Raw genomic sequence first — 16,956 nt, forward strand, 5'->3', positions numbered from 1 at the left:
TTTGTAGCGAAAGGCAAAACGCATACGACCTTCCATGGGCTAATAATTAAAAAAGTATTTATATTCAACAAAATAACTTTTTTATTCAGGGTTTATTACAAATTATTATAATTTAAATAGCTGAGTATGTAATAATTATAATAATTACATATTTTATGTAATACTATCGTTCGTTATCTAACGTTTCGAAATTTTATACAACATAAAAATGAGTACATGAAGTATTGTGTATTAATTACGTCCGGAATAACAGTTAACTTGTTCTTGTTTAATGAAAAAAATATAAAACTGATTTAAGAAAGTCTTTTATATTCAAATCGAGTATTGCCTGTAAGAAACATTTTTTTAATCACCGTTTTTAACGTTATTTTAACTACCTTTTATTTAAAACGTTTTTTTTTTGTTATTATTTGGTTCTAGTACTGTTTGTGATGATGATGATGTCGATATTTATCAAATATAATATGATTCAATAATAAACAACATTTAAAAAAATGCTCTATTGAAGGGATTTTATAATTTATCTTAAATCATCCATTGCAATGCTTTCGTTCTATCGGAATTCTTCTTTTTCGTATAGAAATACGGTTTTGGAAATCAGACTTTGTTCAAATAAATATAAGGTTGTTAATAAGAAAATTATCGGAGTTTCATTACCGTGAGAATGAAGGAAGGATGTTCTAATTGTGATCGATTGGGCACATCCTCAATTACTCCTGTCACGTCTGCTGATTATTCGCGATATATTTTGCAATGTCAAGGCAGTGTTTTGCTGAATTTGTCATTTTTATATTGAATACTAGCTGTCCCGGCAAACGTTGTTTTGCCATATAAATATTTTTTAAGCAATTTCTAGTTAAAACATGTTAAGGGTGGACAAACCTTATCACTAAGGGGTATGGAAAATAGATGTTGGCCGATTCTCAGACCTACTCAATATGCTTGAATATGAGGAGTACGGGAACGAACATTGTGACACGAGAATTTTATATATAAGATTTTAGATTTAAAATCTCTGATGTGTATAAAATATATCATTCTTTTCTATTACATAATTCTGCTTTTCCTCCTGGTGCCTCGGTTATATCCTCACATCTCTGGAGAGGAGTCCCGGTGCGTGCTTTTGGCCTTTTTGTGTCTTTTGACCATGACTCTGGATTGGGTAAGTCCGATGTGCGCAACTTTTGCAGGGAAATTTTTCTAGTTCATAATTATACAGGTAAACTAATTTTTTAAATTATCAATACCCAATATAGCTAATTACGAATAACCGTAGTTTTAATGATAGCGAGTACGATATACCTATGTCATTTTATGCTAAGTGATTACAGCTAGACATCAACTGATCTATGATTTCTCTTATACATGAGAGAAATCTAAGTGCGCCAAACTGTCAACGCTATCAAGTTGTTAAGTCAATAAAACTTTCCACCTTCACAAATCTTCAAGAATTAGACTGCTATGAATAAGAGTTTAAGTTAAATCGATTTAAAATTTGGATGTTTCACAAAAAAAAGATTCAAGTTGAGTTAACCTCTGAAGAAGGTCGCTATTGACATCTTTGATACACAAGGTCCTTTAAAAATATTTTTGTATTATTTCACAATATTGTTTTTAAATGGTAAAACAGAAAGTGACAAACAAAATTTTGTTATGTGTTATTCAGCTTCATTAAAAATAAGCGAAACCTTATTAAACTTTAGATAATTGAAAGTGAAAGTATTGAATTTTTACGCTTCATTGATTGGTAGTGCACTTTTTATAATCTTGTCGGCATTATTTTTTAAATTTAAAGCAAATATAAGTTTAGCTGTGACTAATCGATTGTTGAGAGCGGAATCGACTGCAGAATAAGCTTATCTTTGCAATTCACCATGAAATATTATTACCTACTGTGTAAGTATATTTGAACCTCTTAGCCTTCAATTCAGTTACCGCACCATAGCAAATGGCGTCCTCCTTAGCGTTTATAGAAACAGCGTTTTCATTGGCTTTCATTCAGTCGTATTCGTTTGAAGTATTGAATCAAGTACCATCAAACCTTTAGTATGTTGCAGAGTGTATATGAGGTAAATTCTTAACCTGTTCATCGCAGAAGTGATTTACTTAGCATCATCAAATTACAATTTATGCCTTCTATGTCTAAACACGGTTCTTTGATATTTCACCGTCTTCTTCTCTTTTACGGTTAGTCAATAAGGTGGTAATTCATCAAAAGTAAACCTATAAATAGCGCCGTGTGGTTACCGGCACCAATTTAAAAAATAATAGGGCCACTCCATCTCTTTCCCGTGAATGTCGTAAAAGGCGACTAAGGGGTAGGCTTATAAATTTTAGATTCTTATCTTATTGTCTAGCAACCTGTCACTAAGTATTAGAATCTCAATTATATCATTAAGTCTAATAACTGAACGTGGCCTTTCAGTCTTTCAAGACTACTAGCTGTACTAGCTAACTAGCTAGCTACCTCACAAAGGATATAGACGTGACTTTATGTCTGATTGTATTTAAACCTATAAATCTTTACTTTGCGTTTATTTAACTTCTCTATTGATTATCAAAGACAATAGTATTTTCAATTATAGATGACCCGAAAGAATAGATGATTATGTTTCTTAGACCGAAACAAATTGTCCGGATGAGACGATCGCCTACTGATCTCTGTTTCCGTTACAATTTTGACCATAGTTGGGACATGCTATGTCGAAACTGTTTTCTCACAGTTATTTACATAGGTAACTATAATTATAACGATAAGAATCCTTATACGATTACAAGGAAGCTATATTGAATTCTTCAAGAAATTGTGAATGAATAGATAATTTGTTTGCAGTACTTAAAAATCTGAAATCTGTTTTGCTTTAAGATGTTATAAGCTTATAAGAGTGATTGCCATTTTGTAAACCTATCTTCGTGTTAGTTTTTTATCTAAACAGGTCTCTGACGTAGTGTATTCTCATCACAAGGATTTTACATACTATACATACATAGCAGTAAAATTTAAAAGTAGGAAAGCACAATAGTCATTGTATGGCTGATAAAAACGAGACAGTCGACAGTTTCATGATATCAATGTCATTGTTATTGTTGCGGTTTCAGCTTGTCAATTCTTATCAGATTAAAGCATTTGCTTAACACTTTCTTTTTGTTTCTGAATTATCTTTGTTTTTCAGTCCTTTCTTTCAAATATCAAAATTAATTATTTTTAAATCAAGTTTGGTAAGAATTCAAAATTCAAATTAGTTGTTTGTAGTGTGGATAGACTTACAATCTTGGGATTCTTCTTTTAGGCGATGGGCTAGCAACCTGTCACTATTTGAATCTCAATTCTATCATAAAGCCAAACAGCTGAACGCGGCCTATCAGTCTTTTCAATGAGCCCGCAGTCTTGTTTACCCTACAAGGGATTTTGACGTGAATATAATGTAGGTATGTAGTTGTTTTTAGATTCGTGTCGTGTATGTGAACAACAATTACTTACAGCTTTGGAGTAACCGCTGCCGGCGCTGCCATCTGAAGAGTTGCTCAACCTCCTCTCACTGTTGGAGGCCGGTGGTGACCACGCTGATCCACTATCCGACGGCATTTTTAACACTTTACCACAAAAACTGTCTCACATCATAGCTGACTGGCAGCTTGTAATCACTATTACTCTGTTATAACCGTTACACAACACTGTCACTTCACTATCGGTTCGCACAGTCCATTTTACGCGTCGTTTTTAACCTGTAAAAGAGAAATAAGAATTAGACACGTCTTCGAAATTTAAACTTAAAGACCAAAGCTTTTTTTTTATTGTGTACGCGCTCAGGTAAGAGACCCCATAGTAATAAAAGGTGTGTCGAAATGGAATGATGTTTCAAATGCAACACGGAGTAGGTTGAGGATTGCTTACTAGACGATCTCAGATAATGCACGTAACAGCAATATCAAGTTTAAAAGCCTTGTGCAACCGCACAAATATAAAGCAACACACGTCTAATCAAGAAGAAATGTTCACAACTCCGTATGATTTTGTATCACCGACAAAACTGTGGCTTTCGCAAGAATTACATAACGTTCACATAAAACACAATGTAACAACGAGAGTGCGTTAATTACCCGAATATAAGAATTGCACTGTCGACCAATTCACGGCAATAATACGGGAACAATAAGGTTCACAATAGTTCGGATATTTTTAAAATAACCGTTATTGCAACGTTCAACGCGTGCGCTCGGTACCGCGTCGCTTTTAAGACTGTCAGAGTGACGGCCGCTGGCGAAGCGTGGATGACGGAGCGAGCAAAATGACTAGTAACGATAACAATTTCTTTATCGATAACGTGCTATAATTACTGTTATTTTACAACACAAGTGTCATTTTAGCTCAAAAATGTGTCGCTATCGATACTGCTTACGCTACTAGTTTCAACTCTATAGCTGTCAGGTATGTGGGTTGCAGTGAAAAATAAACGTACCAGTCGAACCGTTCCGAATGCAATTTATTTATAACTGATCTATTTTTAACGAACGAACTCTAGGGCTTTGACACAGAAAGGGAAAGTGAATCAAATACATAGCTACTGAAACATTGATCAACCATTAAGTAATCATAATGCTGTTATTGTTGTTCTTTCAGGTGCCGTGCGGTTTCCGGCACCAATAAAAAAAAAAACCACTCCGTCTCATTCCAATGGATGTCGTATAATGCGACTAAGGGATAGGCTTATAAACTTGGAATTCTTCTTTTAGGCGATGGGCTAACAACCTGTCACTATTTGAATCTCAATTCTATCATTAAGCCTAAAAGCTGAACGTGGCCTATCAGTCTTCCAAGACTTCTGGCTCTGTCTACCCCACAAGGGATATAGACGTGATTATATGTTTGTATGTACGATCGCGTTCATATCTGCAGTCATAGTTTTAAAATTCTTACGGGTTAAAATAGCGTGCACTGTGGTTCCACTAGATACACACACACATGCATCTTTAAAAATAATAAATATTCCATCAAATGAATACGGTCTTTAATACCAATGATTACTAAGTAAAACAGTTTATTATTCTATGACATATAACATAACAAAACAGAAAGAGACGGTAATCAACTATGGCCGAACTGGGCCCGATAATTGTCGATCGAGATATCGTCGTCTCTTATTATTTGCATAAGATTTGCCTATAGAGGGAAGTCTGCGACTGCCAGACTTATATCATTTCAATAAGGTTGAAAGTTTGTCTGCACACGACCCTAACATAGGTAGTGGTTCCTTTGAAAGTTATTGGGTAGCAATTTTATTAATTCGTATGAGCAAGTGAGATCTAAGATATATTAGATAATCTCGCTTGCTCACACTCGCTTGTTCTAGTTACTAGCGTTACTTGGATTCCGAAGTTATTCAAGTATTTTTTGTCGATTTAAAAAAAAAATTGTGTTACTGACAATTTTTAATGTTTCAAGGTGCCATTTGAACTAAGTAACTGACTGACTAACTAACTAACTGATATCTAAGAATTACAATACCCGTGTCTTCAAACACGGAAATCAGCAAGAAATATTAAACAAGAGGGAGCAAAATAAAACATTCAATAATTAAAATTAGTAAATTTTATTGAAACAGTTTACCTATACTTTTGTTTACATATTGATGATTATATATATAAAGCTATACATATAGCATATTACACTAATTGTATCATCTACTTATCTCCTGTTATTAAGGTTACAGCTTAATTATTCGTTTTCATAAAGAAAAGATATTGAAGCTGTCCTTAAAATACTATCTAAGTAATAAGTAGTTTTAATATAAACTGGCAGAACCTTTCACGCACTATATGGACTCGATGCACAGGGTAGTTAGTTGTCTTGCACAATTTATATTGTTGGCATATCATCAATCGGATAAATACACCGCACAGTTGGTAACATGGTTTCTTCCAGCACTTGCACATTATGAGCAGCTGTAGCGCGTCCTGCTATCCACACCTGTTCCCCAGGTCCAGCAGCACTCATCCAACCCCACATATTTACAGATATGCGTCCAGACTCCATATTTGGCACAATATTTTTTTCTTCATACCGATTTGCACTTCTACGCCATAAATGAAGCCTACAATGTTGCGATGACGTAAACGAACTTTTTTCCAGTCAAAATCCAAATACTGCCAAGCAAATTCTAAATGTTTTTGCTTATTTATTTCGGATAAATACGGCTTTCTTGCTGGGTGTCTGTGGTGTAGTCCCTCACGGTGCAAACTCGACGAACAGTAACCACTGATGTGTCGAACTGTTCCGCAAATGTTCTGGTCGGTATGAATCCATTATTTTCGTACTGTTCCACCATGGATCTCCGCTGTGTGGCGTGTCGCTGTGTTGATAAGCGGACGACGGCCGCTGCGCGGCGACTTTTTACACTACCCTCTTTTTGATGGCGCGTTACCCAAGCTTCACCGCTTGTTGTTTATTGTGTTATTTGTGTGAATGTGTGAGTGACAGCGGTGACTGCAAGCTATAAAGTTTTGCGAACTATGACTGCAATTATGAACGCGACCGTACAAGTCTTTTATAAAACTAAATACAAAAAAGGTGAATAGCTTAAATAAAGGTTTCGAAGGTCAGACTGGGCTTGTCTTCTTACACAAGCCCAGTCTGGAATGGGTGAGTCAGGTTCTTACCTGACTCACCCATTCCAGGGTCATGTTTAAAGGCACACCCCAGGCTCCTCTCCAGAGAGGTGGGGATGAAACCGGAATTAATACCAGGATAAAGAAGAATTCTAGTGAAATCCATTATGTGGTTTCGGCTGTTTGCTGGTAGATGTGTCGGCCATTTTTTTTTTTTTACTTACGTAGATATTTCTAAGCAAGGACATTCAATTATGCAAAGCAATATGTGGGAGTAGGTACTGTTATACTCGTATGCACTGGTAATTTATACTATGTAGTAATATGACTAGGTGTTAGTGTTGTGTTTTGGGGGTCATAATTTTGATTTCAAAGGAAAATACCTTCTTCATTATTAGCTTATATGTATTTGGAATAATTCTTCTCTCAGGCGCTGTGCTAAACCTGTCAATATTTGAATCTCAATTCTACCATTAAGAAAACAGCTGAACATGGCTTATCAGTCTTTTCAAGACTGTTGGCTCTGTCTAACCCGCAAGGGATATAGACGTGAATATATGTATGTATGAATGTAATGTCTGTGTAAATTTTTGTGTCTTGGTACTCGTTATAATATATTCGTAGATGAGTTGTTAAGTATATATATACTTTTTCATTGCGATGGGCTAGCAACCTGTCGCTGTTTGAATCTCGTGGCCTTACAGTCTTTTTGAGATTGTTGGCTGTGTCTACCCCGCAAGGAATAGCTAATAATAGTACTATTTACAAAGTTTAAAGTACAAACTCAAATTAAATCAAAATCTCGATTCTATCTTAAAGTCAAACAGCTGAACGTGGCCTATCAGTCTTTTCAAGACTAATGGCTCTGTCTATCCCGCAAAGGATATAGACGTGATTATTTGTATGTACATATTTACAAACAAACAAACTAATTAAGTTCTTCAGTGTAAGATCTTACACTAGTTATTCCTACCATCTTTACACATGACGTCTAAATTTATATTGTTTACAAATACAGGCACCTCCCTGTTATAATTAACTCATTAATGTAAATAATTACCTAAAACATCTGTTGGTTCACATATATAACTTTAAACATAGACCACCCAGAACATCTGCGTAGGACGCATCACACTAAAAGTTAATAAAGGTTTTCTTAGAATTACTATATCTTTTTATTTAAGAAAGGTAAGAAGTTAGTCATTATCTATGAGTCATTTGTTTGTATGCCTTATCGCCTGCCGTCTGGTTCTTGGCACTTTAGAAAAGGACAACTGCATCTCTATCATGGATGTCGTAAAAGGCGACTAAGAGATAGGCTAATAAACATGCGATTCTACTTTTAGGCGATGGGCTTAAAACCTGCCATAATTTAGATCTCAATTACATCTTCAAGCCAACGTAGTTTTTAAGTTTTGGCGAGAGAGAAAGTTGTCTCTGTCTACCCCGTAAGGGATGAAGACGTGATTAGGAATATCTATTGATGTATGTATTCGAACCACTTTGCAATCACTTTTCTGCGTTGCGATGGTAAATAAACTTTTTTTTTCAATGCTTCCTACTCCCCCGAGCAGATAGTAAAAGTATATCAAGGGAAAGGCTAAACTAAGGATTCTTGTAGCTGTGACCTTTGAATTTCAATTTCATCATAGAATCATATGATGATAGATAAATTGGGTCTGCCTACCATATAAACAACATATATATAAGTATGAACTATATGTTTAAAGATTTTTGAATACCACGAAGACATATAAAGAAGACCGACATAGGACTCTGCTATGTCGACTTTTAACGGGAACATAAAACATATACAACTTCCATTGTCGAATCATATCACGATTGGGTCTGTCTACCACATAAGAGTGTGCCGTGTGGTTCCCGGCACCAATAGAAAAAAGATTAGGACAACTCCATTTCTTTGGCCATGGATGTCGTAAAAGGTTCGTATTATTTATCCAAACAACAGAACGTGGCCTTTCAGTCTTTTCAAGACTGTTGGCTCTGTCTACCCCGCAAGGGATATAGACGTGATTATATATATATATATATGTGTGTACCACATAAGTATTTACCTTATGTCTGAAAGATATTTCAATAACGCGAAGACACACAAAGAAGACCGACATAGCACTCTGCTATGTGGACATTTAACGCGGCAATGAAACATATACTATATCCCTTTGTTTCAGATCTGCGCAGTGCGCATACCGTAAAATCCGACTTTAATTAATTCAGTCATATCGCATTACTGCTCAGACAAAGAAAAAAAAAATAATTGCAATTCCGACACTTCGTATAAGTCTTTATACAGATGACATTTAAGAATCAGTGCTTGTATACCTACGAGGGTGAATCGAGGCCGTCCAGTAACATATGCTGGTAATGTAAGATGGCGCTGGACAAGTTTGTGGTGAACGCGACGATTTTAATGCTCCAAGTGAGGAGATGAAGCGAGTTGGTGTTGTTCGAGGGAGAGTTAATTTTGTAACAGATTTTCACAGAATAGCGAACTAAATGGATTCATTGTGTCGTCATTAAGAGTATATCCAGATTATATAAAACACTAGCTGTTGCCCGCGACTTCGTCCGCGTAAACCACACTAAAAATTACGTTTCATACAAACTTTCAACCTCTATTTCACCCCCTTAGGAATAGAATTTCCAAAAATCCTTTCTTTGTGGATCCCTCCTAATTAAAATCTACCTTCCTGCCAAATTTCATCTTTATTGGCTCAGTAGATTTCGAGATTTCGTGATTCCTAAGTGAGTGTTTTTCGCTTTTATATATATAATAACAATAGATATAGATATAGAAGAAGAAGATATATAAAGCTGCACTATCAGTTCACTAAACTACAGGTCAAGAACAGGCATAAGGAATAACCCATCTCAAATATGAAACTGTTCTTCAAACTGCAAGATATATAGATGCATAATAAATCATGAGTGATATGAACATTTATGGTATATATCACAGATAACACACTTAGCTTATAAATACACTGCGTAACACGGTTAGGTGTCTAGAGGTGAACTGAGATAGTCCATTCTGGGTCATTTTACAGCAAACTGTGAAGGAATGGATAATACATTTGACGACAGCAAGTAAGTTTAATTGGTCTTGGAACATAGCATAAAGCTTATTGATTTAGTGTCCTTAAGATTCGACGAAACTGAAAGTGTTTTACACGGTGAATTTAATAGGAGAAAGAAAACAATAAAACACAAGTTATATAGGTAAAATAATGCACATACTAGTTATTACCACAATTATTAAAAAAAAAAAGCGCCGTGTGGTTCCCTGCACCAATAAAAAAAAAATAGGACTACTCCTTTTCTTTCCCATGAATGTCGTAAAAGGCGACTAAGGGATATGCTTATAAACTTGGGATTCTTCTCTTGGGCGATGGGCTAGCAATCTGTCACTATTTGATTATTAATTCTATCATCAAGCCAAAAAGCTGAAAGTGGCCTATCAGACTTTTCAAGACTGATGGCACTGTCTACCCCGCAAGGGATATAGACGGGACTATATGTATGTATTTTTAAACAAGCATGTTATAGGTAAATGTTATAATTGTCGCTTTGTGTTGGCGTAAAGGGAAAGAATACAAAAGTGCGTTAATTTTAAGGAAAAAAGCATTGATTGTAGTAAATAATACGCCGAAATCTTAACACTTATACAAGTAAAGATAGGTTTTGTGTTACTTTTTCACTATTGTTAACAAGATCCTTTTTGTGTAACAAAATTGTGTTTTATCAGGCATGAAGTAGGTCAATTGTCAATTAATTCTGCATGTTTGTAAAACAAAATATTAACATAATTGATTGCTTTTCGTGTGACATTTAAAGTTTAGTGTGACATTAATCAAGAGATTGATTTACACGTTACAGATGTTATATTATATTATAGGTACGTACATAGTTGTACATTGCAACAATAGATACTTTTTTGCGACAAAAGAATGATATGACGACAAAAAGAAACTTTAAGCAAAATCTATCTATTACCTGCCTCTGTATTAAGGCACGTGCGACACAGATTTCATCGCGCGAAAAACTATTACTGTCCCGTTTCAAGTCATAATAAAAAGCGAAACAGCGATAGTTTTTCGCGCGATAAAAATGGCGTCACGCGTGCTATGGTACGGAAGCTAGGGAGTTGATAATTGGCTTGTTCTATTTACTATAATCTTTAATCAACTCTCCCATTATTAGTAGTACCACAGTACAAGCTGAAAGTGGTATATATTTTTCGTAGAGTAAGTATAAGGGAGAGAATAACACAAGCATGGGGAAAATGGAAGTAGGTAGATCCAGACGTTTTGCTACTATGGCGTTTAACAATCTTGACTATTTACTAACTATGGTATTTTTATATCAAGACGTTTAAGTAAGGATATGTTTTTTTATTATATGCTTAAGCATTATGTTGGCACTATTTGTTCAAAATCGGGTTTTCAAGCTTTATTTTAAACACAAGACGCGCCGATGGGTACCTGCTATTTGATACAGGTACCAGTAAGGATATGTTAAGATGATTTAGTCATGTGGACAGGATGAATGAAAGCAGATATAGAAAGAGAGTGTGGATGGCAAGGTCGGAGTGGGAAGGCCTAGACGAACGTATCTTGTTCAAATTAAGGACGTCCTGGCAAAGGGTCAGGTCAAGAGTACCCAAAACCACCGAGCTTGCATGAAGGGAGTGTAGATGAAGCGAAGGAAGTATGCAGAGATCGTGGCAATTGGAAAGATGTAGTCTCTGCCTACCCCTCCGGGTAAAAGCGTGATTTTAAATATTTATGTATGTATGTAGGTTTAAGTGATATTGTCATTTTACAATGTAGATATTCTGCTAGACACCACCACAAGCTACTACAGATAACAAAATAAAAATACGATGGCTAACTTTCCACCAAGTAAACACTGAACCGTATTTGCAAATTATTCTTGTGGAAACTGCAAAAAACATAGTAAAAACGGATTAATCTCACACTAAGATCGTCACATTACTCAACTATTGCTCTCGATGAGCGCCATCGTAACGTAATACAGTGCAAGCGATTATAAAAAATCGATTCATTTGAACCTTTCGATCGATTTATTGAGTCATCGATTCACAGATGATAAGTAATGGTTACTAAGTATGATTTTCTCAAATGTCAAAATGATTATTACACGATGAGTTGATGCAAGACGATTAAATAGTATGGACATGCCAGCTAATGGTATTAAAATTTAGGATGTCGAAAAAACTGAAAAGAGAAATGTTGAAATAGCGGATCCCGGAACTAGGATTACGAATATATAAAAAAAAAATATTAGTACCAATAGTATTTTTAGTACCAGTTTGACGATTTGGTAAGGTACTTACCTAGTGTAAATTATATTCCAAGAACTAACAACAACTACAATTATTAATTGAATAAACAATAATTGTAACAAAATGTGATAACAAATAAACGATGTTTCATAAAATTAATAATATTTCGAGCACACAGCCTCAGTTCTACAAAAGCCAAATGAATTAAAATCAATTTCTCGAACAACCAAATCAAATCAATGAATGAAAGATTTGACGAAGTTCCAATAACACGAAGCGGCAACTGGCCACAAAAAGCAGTACGGCGGACTGCAGTGACGACAGAAATCCGTTATGATACAGTTTTTGTTGAAAGATACTGCTATTTTTCAAGCGATGTCGCATTGGGTAAGCAGTTCATGTAGGTATTTAAAGATTGAGAGTGAAATTATCAAGGATACCGTACTCTATATTTATATGTTTGTGTATTAACAGTACTATTATTAAAAAGACTTAAGAGTACCGACCATTAAATTTTACGATATTTTTCCACATCAAGTAACTTTCTTTCCGTTCATCTTAATTCCATTATAAAGTTGATCGTGACCTTTCAGCCTTTTCAACACTGTTGGCTCTGTCTACCCTGCAAGAGATGTAGACGTGATTATATGTATGAATGTAAGTATCACGTAACATATGCTTTATATGAAATTTTCAGCGGATCGCAAACTTTGGTGACAAACATACCTGTCACATCTTGATTCCGTACGGGTAAAAATAGGAGTAGAAGAACTTAGTCCCGAAAATACTTTAAGGCCATGTTTTCAGCTGTATGGCTTAATGATAGGATAAAAATTCGATGAAAAGTTGCTAGCCCATCGTCTAAAAGAAGAATCTTATCTTTATAAGATAGACAAGAAGGTTTTGATGGAAGCAGACCTTTAACAACCTGTGCTATAGCTATGTAAGTACGTTGCCCAATATATCTGATTTCTATTTCACTAAAAGCGACCTGTCCCAATCGCAAGCAATTGAGGCGCTTTGGACACTCCTTAAAGCAATTCCCCGGAACGAATTCCAACGAAAGTGAGCCGGGTGTCGAACCGGCACTTGCGTAAACTTTACTTAACTAATACGCGATTGGGATCGTGTTTCTAGAGGGCCTATGACCGATAATATCGGTTTAAGGCTGAAATGAAGACGATTAAGATGAATCCTACTAATGAATGCGAAAGTTTGTGACTATGTCAGGATGTCAGCATGGATGTTTGTTACTCTTTCACGCAAAAACTACTGAGCCGATTGCGATGAAATTTGGTATGTAGGTAGCTGAAGACCCAGAATAACATATAGGCTATATATATTTTATCCCGGAGTTCCCGCGGGATTGATACAACGCGGACGAGGTCGCAGGTGGCCTCTAGTAAATTATAAGTTAAGATTCTATGATTGTCTGGAAACAAAGAAAAACAGATTTTTCATCTGGACAGATTGTCTAAGTCAAGGCGATGTGTTTGCAATTCGATTTAAAATCTTGATCCACGTAAACTTGACCTTCATTAAAATCACAGAATACGAGTCCTCTTTCTCCTGACTTGAGTCCCGGTTGCATCCTCAACTCTCTGGGAGGAGCCCGGGGTATGATTTTGACCATGGATCCCAGATTAGGTCGGTTTTTACACGAAGCGACTCCCATCTGACCTCCGCAACGTTGCAGGTAAACCTAACCCGTATTGATATGATACTACTGGTACCTTTACCCGTATAAATAATGCTCCATCTAAATAATAGCTTTCTTATCGCTATGTTTATTAGAAAACGCAGGCAAACAAGTATTTTCACCAGGTTTCCCTCTCGTGTTCACGCGCGCATTTACCTACCTATAGTTAATTAGCTAGGTTATGCAATTTGTAGTGGTAGTTCGCTTTCATTGGAATGTGTTTTGGGTAGTTCTTATTTTACTATGGAGCTATTTATTGTATTTAGTTTTATGCGTCAATTTTGATCATATACTTCAAATTAAAGCTGCATACTTAGTTTTTATAAAGCTGACTATGCAACAACAGCCCTCTTTTCACTTTTTCATACATATAGCCATATACATAAGTTCAGGAATTTTCACCGGAAAGGTTGATAAAAAAACAAATAATATAGCCTTATAATTACAGTTAAGTTGATCAATCTAAGCATACAATTTATGATCTAAGCAATCCACAACCACAGGCTGCAAAAACTTTCCACTTTTCTGAGGCTAAACCTTTTTTGCATCTTTTGGACGTAAACGTTCCAATCCGAAGGTTCATCGGCCACAGAGACGTTAAAAAGATAGCAAAGGTCAAACAACCCATAAAGTTTAAGAATATAATGCTGTCATTGTTGCTTTTCATAAAAAAAAACTACACATCTTTTTATTATAAAAGAGAATAATGTTCCCAAATTTTTGTAGGATCGTGTATTGGTAAAAAAAATTGTTTTAGTAGTAGCTATAATAAATTTTTAACTAGTTTATGAATGAATCTACATTATATTAGTTTCAATAAACACAGTGCGATAATAACTTTTTCTCTAACTTTAAACCTCATCAAAGTAAACTTATTGTTGGTCGCGAAAACAACAGAAACATGACAATATTTCCGCCTTACTTAGCATGCTCATCTCGCTGGTAATTTATTTAACAGGTTAAACGCCATATGTCGTCGAGGTCCAATTTCGCCAGAAGCATATGGCTCGGCCAGGACAAGATACCAATAGTCGACATGTGGTGTTACCCTATTTGGTGTTACTGCCAGTCAAGTTCTACGAGATATGGGAGGAATGTGCACGGGACATGTTTGGACTCTTAGTTTCTCGTTGCTAGGACCGTTTTTGAGGTAACTGTTTGTTGTATTTATTCATTCATGGTCTGTCGCCATGGCGTCTTCTTGGTTACATTCTCAGCTGGGTGCTTCAAGCCATGGGTCAGGATAAACTAGATAAAGTTCTGTCATATCATTTTTGGCATAACAATTACGAATAGCAGTCTTAATGCCACATGGATTCTTAAAAGATGGAAGACAAGACGAATTTTGTCAAGTACTCATTTGAAATTCTAAACCAAGAAGTAACTGTAATAGACTATGATGTGTTACTAACAAGGCTTTCAATGACAGTCACTACTAACAAATATATTGCATCAGCTTTTGCTCACATAAAATCGAATCAGAATCTAACAAGCAAAATTGAAGAGGAAAGAGCTCCAATAAACATACGCCTCAAAAAAAAAGACTTCCAATTGAGGGGGGAGGGGGAGGGCATCCATCACAACAGCCCACAAAAAACAGAACCGGAATGTGGCCTACGGTAACCCAAGGTCGACCGTACTACAATTTTGTTCTTCCATTTTTTGTACCACCTTTCTTCCTTACTATTTCTCAAACGACTTAACTTCATTCCATCATCACTTAAATTTCAACTCTACGGTTCTGAGTTTTATGTATGAATTAGAATGGAAAAGGGTGAAGGAATCCCAAAGGTCGTTGAGACTTGTGTTTTTTGCGATTTTTTTCTCAAATGATAGGTGTAGTCAGATGTGGACTGAGTTCTTTGTCTGAATTCAATCATTTGAATACAATTGAAACACTTCAATGGCAAAATTCAATTGTAGTCATGTTTTGTTAGAAACAGGCTAAGTGACAGAAGTTGTGCTATATAAATTGAATAATGTCTTGATGTAAAAGTTCGGCTAGTTAGTACTACTTAAATAAATCTAGTAATATTGTCGCAATTTATCTCAATATCACAGACTTAATTGACCAAGTATATCCCGTTGCAACAAGCATCTATAAATACTTCATCATCATAAAATTAATTAAGTTCTGTATTTGTGATTATATGGAAATATATGAACATAAAGTTTATTTTATTATTTTTTTACGACTGATCGCTGCAACGGACATGGCCATGAATGAGCGTTGTGTGAAACTTTAAAATTCTATCAATTAGAAAATAGCTTTCTTTGACTTTCGCCCGTTGACCCTTCATTAGTGAATTAATCGACGCCTGTGGTAACTTCCAATGATGTATGAGTGCCATTAAAATGATCGATGGTAAGTATACGTATGATGTTCTTATCTCTTGGAACATCGCGAGTGTTAATTTTTTAAGAGAAACATAAGTAAAAATAAAATTTAATACTTACAAACAAATTATCTATAATAAAGAGACTATAATAGATAAAATTATTAGCTTCCACGCTGATCTGGTAGTAAAGAAAAACATAGTACCTATGTGTCAACTGCATCTCTTTCAGCATTAGAATTAAAAGTCAAATCAAGGGAGACGCTGTTAATCTGAATTTCAATTTTATCAGTGTCTTACTGATAAAATTGAAATTCAGATTAACAGCGGCCTACCTTATCATACATAGGTAGGTACTGAACGGGGTCTTTGTGCCTTTTCGAGACGGTCGGCTTTGTTTACCCCGTAAGGGATGTAAGACGTGATATATATAATGTACTACAGCTACTCATATCTCGCTCAAAGCAAATACCTCGATTTGTCATGAATTGTGATCTTTGATCTAATTTGATCAGAATCCTAGCGTTTATTACGTTGCGTCCGCCATGGATTTGAATCTGGGTATAACCACGATTTAGTTTTGGGAAGGTAGGAAGGGAAGGTTTCGCGGAGCAATTGGCGTTTGCCAACCTGGACGACCCTAAGAAAGAACCCAACCCAGCTTACATCATGGATTCAAATGCCAAAATTGAAAGATTTTTTTCAGTGTCTTCAAAACTTAAGATCATTGGTAAACATTCAAATAATATCTGTCACTCAGAAAACAGTTAATGTATGGCTGTAGTGGGATTTGATATTGATAACTTTGGGCCACAACACGTCTACTTTAATCACTCTGCCACCGGAGCTTTCATCGCTTTCTGGAACAGCATCATCTGTGTTCCTGGTTGCATCTTTAGCGGTGTTTATTAGGAGGCCGAGGTTCAATTCCAACTTATGTCATTTTACGAGGTTACAGATTAATTTTCTTATTACTAAAACAACAGTTA

General features: G+C 35.6%; 1 protein-coding gene across 5 annotated transcripts in view; it reads right to left on the bottom strand.

The window, feature by feature from the left end:
* LOC106131594 (LIM domain only protein 7) overlaps window positions 1-16,956 on the bottom strand; it is a 146,557-nt gene that overhangs the window by 68,060 nt on the left and 61,541 nt on the right. For 3 of the 5 annotated variants that reach the window (XM_013330739.2, XM_060950073.1, XM_013330740.2), the window contains exons 1-2: window positions 4,102-4,258; window positions 3,482-3,726 (exon numbers count right to left, since the gene is read on the bottom strand). In XM_013330739.2, the coding sequence (XP_013186193.2) occupies window positions 3,482-3,586 (105 nt within the window). In that variant the 5' untranslated portion in view covers window positions 3,587-3,726; window positions 4,102-4,258. Of the gene's footprint in view, window positions 1-3,481; window positions 3,727-3,895; window positions 3,915-4,101; window positions 4,259-16,956 lie in introns of those variants that run through there. The other 2 variants (XM_013330737.2, XM_013330736.2) reach the window with 2 other exon arrangements.

The sequence above is a fragment of the Amyelois transitella genome, chromosome 20 (assembly GCF_032362555.1).
Source record: "Amyelois transitella isolate CPQ chromosome 20, ilAmyTran1.1, whole genome shotgun sequence".
In the NCBI taxonomy this organism is placed as follows: domain Eukaryota; kingdom Metazoa; phylum Arthropoda; class Insecta; order Lepidoptera; family Pyralidae; genus Amyelois; species Amyelois transitella.